General features: G+C 31.1%; 1 protein-coding gene across 1 annotated transcript; it reads left to right on the top strand.

The window, feature by feature from the left end:
* Positions 1-1,440: 1,440 nt before the first annotated feature.
* Positions 1,441-4,563, top strand: LOC133789339 (thionin-like). Its single transcript, XM_062227194.1, has 4 exons — positions 1,441-1,653; positions 3,543-3,962; positions 4,060-4,137; positions 4,258-4,563. Exons 2-4 carry the CDS (start codon positions 3,734-3,736, stop codon positions 4,344-4,346), a joined length of 396 nt encoding a protein of 131 aa, XP_062083178.1. The 5' UTR covers positions 1,441-1,653; positions 3,543-3,733; the 3' UTR covers positions 4,347-4,563.
* The last annotated feature ends 4,516 nt before the right edge of the window (positions 4,564-9,079 follow it).

The following is a 9,079-nucleotide window of genomic DNA, read 5'->3' as shown; positions in this document are numbered from 1 at the left end:
CACCCTTCTATCTTTTGTTGTCAGCCTATTGGGCCTTAAACACTCCATTCACACAAAAGAGTAAGTCCAATATTATTTGTGGTATGCCAAAATTAAATTTACATATTGTATTTGATATATTTTTGACTAAACACATATAAACTAGGGATTTTTTCATAAATACACATTTTTTTATTTTATTTTTACATTTTTACGACCTCTGGTTTTTTTTTTTCAATTTTACTAACTCAAGTTTTTGAAAATACGACTTTAAAGTTTCATAATTACAAAAATATCGTGTTTCAACTAGACATCAACCCCACAACAAACAATGTTGGGAAATCAACGTAAAATCAACTAGACAACAACTTCGTAGTATTGCAATGTTGAAAAAATAATTACAAATGAATTAGACTTCAACTCATTGCACCAACCCAAATTAAACTAAAAGACAACAAAAAAGCAACCTCAAAAAAATTATCCATGCATTTTAAAATGTGTCAAACATAAACGGAAACTATGTCTCAAAACAACTACACATATACCAAATATAAACAATTGAACAACAATTAGAAGTCAACCCATTGAATACCAACACATTTAAAAAAAAATTAAAATATATCAAAAAATAACGAAGCACTCGTCAGACATTATACAACAACACAACTATCCATAAACATAAACAAATAAAAAACAACATGAAAACAACTAAAAAACAACACAAAAACAAAATGAGATTTGACAACTATACATAAACTTAAACTTAAACCTAAACAACACAGTGTTGAAAAAACAACTTAAAATCAACTAGACATTAACTCCACAACAATACAATCAATACAATACATCAAATCCAACATAAGAAAAAAAAAATATTTTTGAAAAAATTCCAAACCTAAGTGTTTTTCCTTGTTGTCAAATATATATATAAATAAAATAATTTTGGCCTCAGAGTATTGAATTACAAAAACACCTTATAAAGTGTTATGTTACAAATTAAGCCTCTAATGTCATAGACGTCCAAAATGTTGAGGTCCTTGTAATGATGCGCGTGGAAGCTTTGGCTTAAGTCTTCAATATCACAGATTAAGTCTCAAGAATTGTTCTATCAAATATTACATTGATTTCAATCAATGCATGTAACCCAATTCGAATACTTTTGTCTCGGGAAGCAAGAAGTGTTTTGCCTGAGAATCGATCACTAAGAAGTTCCCCAGTAGCACACAGTACTGTTAGTCAAGTAATATTATTATTATTATTACTCATTATACAGTGTGTGGTGATCATAATTTTCTATCTACTTCCAATAACATCATTTACAAGTGGCGAAGCCTGTGGTAGCCAGTGTGTGGAGCTTGAGATAAGGATGACAAGTGAAGTTTGTGGTGGCAAGTGAAGCTTGAATTAATGGTAGAACACCTACGTACTATTTAAGTTGGGTATCTCTGTAGTTTCATCAGCATTAATTTCATCAATAAAAATTACTCGTATTCTCTTTATTTCGTGAACTAATCAAGAGACGATGGAAGGCAAATCGGTTATTATGACTGTACTCATACTGAGCTTGTTGTGGGACAACTTCAAGTTGAGGCAAAGAGCTGCTGCCCAAAATATAGAGAATACCAGTGGATGGGAGCCTCATTTGTTATACACACGACAATCTCGAAAACACTGGTAAAATAAACTCATTTGTTCCTTAGTTAACTTGTGGCATGAGATTTCATTTTAAAATTCAAATTATTAATTAATTATTATTTATTAATTCAGAGTATTTTATCACACATTATCATAATTATCTTTTAACAATATTCAAATAAATAAATATAATTAATTGAAATAAAATTATTCTGTTTGTTTAGATACAAATTTCGAAAATTAAAATTATAATAAAATGATTCTTTAAAAATTAATGAATTAACTTATCTTTATTACATACTTGCTTCCAAAGAACAAATTTCTTCCAAATATGTCATTTTATTTATTTTTCCAAATTTCAACTCTTACCTTGAATACTATGGATAGAGCCATCTTGAGGATCTATAAACCTATAATTTTGAGCTCCAATAAATTAAGATTATTAAATACAACTCTTTGATATAATACTCTTAATTTATTGATCTTAATATTATTCTACTATGAATATGAGACATCATTTTTGTAATAGACACTTATTTACAAAATACTTTTTAAATGTAAAGGACATTCATCGATTTTATCATTATATACAATTCAATCCTCTGTTAATGGTTCATAATTAAAGTAATGATAAGATCACCCTTTTATCTCTCTATTTATTTCTTCTTTCCTCAAATACCAATAACTTTACTATTGAAGGTTAATTTATAAATTGATTTATGAATTTAAGCTCAATAGTCTTTCATTTCCAAAAGCCAATCCTTAAGAGAATCATTATTTAATTTATCTCAGATTGGTATAGATTACATCCTAGCTATTCACATCAGTGAGTCCTCAAATATCGCATAATTTAGTAAAATTATAATAATTATACTAATTTGGGTATGTAATTACATTTAATGTTTTACAATTATATTTTAGCGCAATTATTTATTAATTTTCCAAATATTGCATAATTTATTTATTGCTTATTTAATAATTAATCTTATAAATATTTGAGAATGTGGCTGGTGAGGGTAGTGGTTACCAGCGGCAAGGCGATAGTAGTAGCGGCAGCGGGGTGGGGTTGGTGATTGTGGATGGGTTGATGAGAAGAGTGAGGAAGAAGATGATAGTTTTAGGTTTTTGATTTATGTTAGTATTATTTTATATTAAAGACAAAATTGATAACAAAGTTTCATTAATAAAAGAAATTATTTACCTAAAATCTATATAAAATTACAATATAAAAATAAGCTATTTTACCATGAGGCCCATATATGTCATCATTGTCTTGTAGGACAAACTCAAACAAAGTAGGTGGGAATAAAAGTCACGTTTAAGTATTAAGCCCAACACATGTCTGATAAGGTAGTTGGATTGAATTGGATTTCTTCGAGTAGTATTAGTTATCACGTTCATAGAGTTGTCAATTTAAAACAAAATCATATATTTATATAATGCAGTAAAGACCACGTGAGCTCATTCCTTTGGACGTCAAAATATATGCATGCATGTGATGATCACATACGTACGTATGTTTTTAGCAGTCAAAAATCAACAATTTTATAGAAAGAAATGGAGGAATCAGTAATAAATTTACAATGTACCCTTCCACAGAGAATCAAATTCAGTGAGAATTCAAGCTTGATGATCTGATTGTCATTTCAGATAATTTAATAGAGCATACAAATTTAATTGATTTAGTCATTGCAAGAAATATACATATATACCATTTTTTGTTATGTTTTTGTAATATGAAATATTATATAATGTGTCTGAAATGGTAAACTAGAAAAGATTTAGTATGAATTTGAGTTTTCTCAAAGGTATCAATTCTCAGATTGTCAAAGATTTAGCATTAATATTATTATTATTACTCGTTATAATTTTCTATCTACTTCAAATAACATCACATACACGTGGGATGTAAACTATGAATATGACAGTACGTAGTACTAGGAGGAGAAGCTTATGAATGACAGGTGAAGTTTGTGGTGGCAAGTGAAGCTTGAATGGTAGAACACCTACGACTATTTAAGTTGGAGATCTGTAAGTCTAGTTCCATCACCATTTCATCAATATAAAGTATTGGTATTCTCTATATTTGGGAAGAAGATAGTGAACTAATCAAGAGACGATGGAAGGCAAAACTGTTTTTATGACTGTACTCTTACTGAGCCTTGTTGTGGGACAAATTCAAGTTGAGGCAAAGAGCTGCTGCCCAACTACGACTGCCAGAAATATCTATGATACCTGCTATGAAACGGGAGTCTTAGAAACAGTTTGTGCATCATTCAGTGGATGCCAAATCATTTCTGGGTCTACATGTCCCACTGGTTATGAAAATGACATTCTCAAAAACACTGGTAAAATAAACTTGATCATTTGTTCTATTGTGCTTCTATAGTTTACTTGCTGCAAGAGATTTCATTTTGATGCAAGTTGCATGTAATTTTACTCAAGGTGATGCTGCCAATGAATACTGCAAGTTGGGGTGTGCATCCTCTGTGTGCGGTGCCATAACCACTCTCCAAGACTTTGGTAAAGAGAACTCCCCACTTCCCAACCTCATTATTATTATTATTATGCTTCGATCTTTTACTTTTTTGATGTAGACAAGAGATTCCATTCTAATTATGCAACTATTGTTTTGGCGACTAGGCGCAGGTAAAGTTGTGAATGGAGCTGTTGAAAAATGTATCATGGCATGTTCTGCTCTCTGCACCAAGTATTCTATTAGAACTGCCTAAACAAGCATATTCTGTAAAACTGAAGGGGTAGTCATCTCCGGCTTTCAATAATTTTCATGTATGTGACAACAATATGCTAGACTCTAGTGCTAGCTACTTGTGTTTAAAATGTTTTCAGTTTGTGTCTGTCTATGTCGTAGAAGGCTGTTGATCCTAGATTGTATATCCTTCTACTTGCTAGCTCTTATCTAAATAAAGAGTAGTGTGTCTTTTTTAATCTTCTTCTTGACTACTTTGCAGGCTTCCATTTAATATTGCACACATTCTATCCTACATTTTTTTTAATTATATAAGTAGCTCATGACAACACAACATAGTAACAGTAACTTTTTCTATTTCCCCTGCTATATTTCATTAATTGTATCATGTATTTACAACAGACCCGAACAATCTATAGCAAATGGACATATTATAGAATATATATATATATATGATGACATGCTATTTAAATATTACTCAAAAACTCATAAAAAATGTATATAGATGTAGTGAATATATGTTGCAAGTTAGTAGTTATTAGCCTAGCTATATATATCTGAAAGTCTAGCTGAGTACAATAGCCATGCCAGCATATGCTCAGTGAAGTAATCCATCCATTCCTCATGCACAGTATTGATCTCATCCATTGTATATATGTTTTAGATTTCTATGTTTTAGGTTTCACTTTAATTGCTTGAAATGGAGATGATAGGGTAGATGAAATTTGGGCATTTTTATGGGTTTTTGTTTATTTTAATTTATTGAGAAATACTTGAACTTATTGAAAATGAAGATGATGATGGAATTTGTTCAATGCATTTTACTGGTGTTTTTTTTTTATTTGCGCATTTTTACAATTCTGTTAGCTAGATTTATTTTTTCCATTTAATATATTTTTATTTTATTATATATATAATTAAAAAATAATTAATAATTGCCTTTCACGTCATCTCCCACGTGACTTCCAACGTCTCCTATGGGGAGACATGAAATGCCTTTTTTTAATGACTCCTCCTACGTCTTCCCTTGTGGAAGATGTATACTTTTAATGTCTCCTAAACAAAGTCATGAAACCCCATTTTGTTGTAATGTTTGTTTTGTTACTAAAATTGAACTTTTGAGGTAAACTTTGTTTTGACATTCAAACTTTTTAGGCAATATATTAATTGCTTTGCATAATCCATTATCAGACTTTTCCATTCACATCAACATGATTTATACTTTCCAATATAAGAGAATAACAGCTTGTGCATTTTTTTTTTATAATGTTATTCAATTTTATACTATTCATATGCAATTTATTATAAGACTCAATTCTCATTTTGGTGTTTTCAGTATAAAAAAGAAGAATTTTGTTGGCGCGTTTTTAATATTTAGAAGCCTAAGACATAGGGTTACAACTTTCATGCCCAATACCCTCGAAGTTTCCTTGGTTTTCATTTTTAAAATATTTCTCAAATTTATAATATAGAAATCAAATTTTTCAGAAAGGGATAGCCCTTTGGTAATTGAAGACTGCACTAATTTTGTCATAATACAGTCTACTCTTGTTCAAATTGCTCGATACTTTTCCCCGTGACATGTCATCGGTAAATGCTTCTATTTGAGTTAAAACAAAGCCTTTTGAACACATTTGAAAATTTTCCACTTAGGCAATTTTCACAAGATTTTCCTTAATAGTCGGACATCTCTCTGTATTTTGGTCATATCTCCCACTACACACTTCGAAATTGTACGAAATTTTATATTTACAAGCCTAGGACATAATGCTACAACTTTTGTGCCCAATACCCTATACACATCTCAAAATTGCACGGAATTTTATATTTTCCCTATACCTTAGGCTTCTAAATTCCACATTTCAAAATTTTCCATTTTTGAAGGCTGATGTTCATAGGTCTTTGGCTCTTACTAAGACATATATCTGTATTTTAGTGGTATATCTCCCTTTACTTGCCTCCACTTTTCTTGAAATTCTATATACAGAAGCCTAAGAGAGAGGGCTAAAACATTCATGATTGTCTCTTTCGATGACCGCATGGTAATCATTTTTGAAAAATTGCACGAATTCAAAAAATCAAAATTAGATTTTTCTAAAAGGGGTACCCCTTTGGTTATTGAAGCGTGAACTAATCTTGACATAATATTTTCTACATATGTGATAGGATAGATTTTTAATACTTTTTAATCTTAGTTTTATTTAATAATATTTATAAGTACATTGATTCCCAAGTTTTAGTGATAGTTAAAATAACTATCATTTTCCAAATAGATTTATAATTTTAAGCACAAATTACTTCTAAAAAGATAAGATTTTTCTTCACTTTTCAAAAAGTATGATTTCAAAGTATTTAATGTGAATCAACCTAATGAAACAACAAAAAATCAAATAACATTATTTATAAGGCAAAACATAATATTTTTGTTCTAAGCATTGGATGTGTACAATTTAATGACACATCTTACACAAAGAATATTATGTTTTTGCACTAATGAAGAACAAAGTGTAAATATGTGCTAACAATAAAAAATACATGATATTTAAGATGAAAGAAAATATTTGAAGAAGAAAATCCATAAACTTTATTGCACAAAATCATAAATCAACATAAAACATAAGTACTATCTAGTTATATATTGTTTCATCATCACCTTTATAATCTTAAAAAGATTAGACACTCATAACTAGAATAGAAAATATAAACAAAAAAATTACAAACATAACTTAGGAAAATTTGGAGGAAAACCCCCCAAATTGTTCCTCTAAAAATACATAGAAAGTTAACCAAAAAGAAGAAGAAGATGAAGAGAATAGAGAGGTTTGAAAGTGTAGAAACTTTGTGGTATGACCTCTCCCAAAATAAGCACCCCCAAATGGTCTTGAAAATTCCCTATTTATAGAAAAAATGAGATTATTAAAATAATCAATTTAAATTAACTAAATTGATTAAATTAATAATAATATGGCGAATAGGGGTAAATTTTAGGGTGTAATGATGATACTATGGGGTAAAATGTGTAGAAAAGTTTGAGTGAAAAGTGTGGTATTTTTAAACAAAGGGACAAGGGGACAAAATTGCAATTTGATGGGCTCAAGGGGATTGTGGCACCTTTGGCAGGTGGCTGGCTGGGAGGAGTACACAGGTTGGGGCGTTGGGCCTTGCTGGTGGGATCGGGCTTGGCTACTGAATGGAGGACACGGCTGGGCCTGAGCAAATGGGCAGATGTGTTTGGGCCCGAGTGGCTTCTGGAGGTGGGCCGTGGAGTGCAAGGGACAGCTGGAGCTTCGGTTGGAGGCAGGGGAAACAGCTGGAGCTTCGGTTGGAGGCAGGGGAAACCGTGGGCCTCGGTTGCAGACGCGCCAAGAGGCCCCAAGTGGGCAGAGGAGGACCATTTCTAGAATTGTTTTTCTGGTTTCCCCACAGAGTTGTTACTTTATTTGTTTGTGATTGTTTCAAATAAAGTGCATGTTTATAATGGAATGACTTTGATATATGTCATATAATGTTAAAGATGTTGAGAATATATTTGTGGTATTTTTCCTTGATATTTGTATCTGTTTGTACTTCCTTACTGGACTTTTAGCTCAGCCCCTTACTTTCCCACTACAAGTAGACGTTATTAGGATCTGTTTGGCACACATGGTGAGGTGGGAGTTCCCAAAGTTAAGTATGTATGTCGCAGGAGGCCAATGGACGGGAATGATCCAAAAACAATACTTTGAGCTCTATCATGTTTAGTTTCAATTGAGTGGGATTGTGCTATTTTTCATATGAATTGCATAAAGACACTTTATTTTGTTTTAAAACAAATGTGCTCATATTGCATTATATTTTTTATAAGGCCCCACTGAACTTTTTGGATAATTATTGGCATTTTCTAAATAAGCATCAAAATGGCATTTTTGCAAAGTTAGACAAGATATGACGTTATCAACAACTATTCAGTCCGAGAAATAACCCTTAAGGGAACCATTATTTAATCTGTTAGAAAAGCATGGATTCCATTATTATAAAATCATGTTCTCGATCATTAAAGTTATTAAAATCTTCATAACAAAAGTCACTATGCTCATTATATTAAGAGACTTTATCGAATGAATCAAAAGATTCAACAAACATCAATTTGAGTTCATGACTATTTTACTATTATTAAGAATATAGCATAGCAAAAGATGTACTTTTTTTGTCTATGTTGTTTTCTTTATAAAGAAAATGTTAGGGAGCAAGGAGGTGGTGATTCTTTTGTGAGTATAGGGTTTTCTTTATGTTGAAAGTTCATGTTGGCGGCCCTGATAGTGTTCACAACTATGCTCGGAATATGTGTAGCACTTTAATGAGCCAAAATAAACATATTGCCACACTTTTTAACAACCAGACCAATAAATATAAAATTGAATATCATGTTTGCTTGGGGGCATCAGTTGATTCTTCTCAATTTTTTTCATGACAAGGAATTCTTTTTCGTGGTAAAGACCAAGCTGCCTAATCGTATTTTAGTTATTTTGGATAATGATTGAATGACATTTTAATTATTTATATTCAGAAAGAAATTATTGATTGTATTGGTAATGAAGTTACTATGCGACATTTTCAAAACATGATAACTCGTCGTGTAAATCTCCCACTCGTATGATTCTGCATTTTTCGTTAATTGGAAATTGATGAATATGATAGAAGAAGCTCTGCAAGAGAGAGCTTATTTTTATTATACAGCTAGATGGACAGAAAGTACATCTATAGAAGAGAAGGTGG

The sequence above is a fragment of the Humulus lupulus genome, chromosome 7 (assembly GCF_963169125.1).
Source record: "Humulus lupulus chromosome 7, drHumLupu1.1, whole genome shotgun sequence".
NCBI lineage: Eukaryota > Viridiplantae > Streptophyta > Magnoliopsida > Rosales > Cannabaceae > Humulus > Humulus lupulus.
The sequence above is the reverse complement of the archived record's forward strand: the minus strand, read 5'-3'. Positions and strand labels throughout refer to the sequence as shown.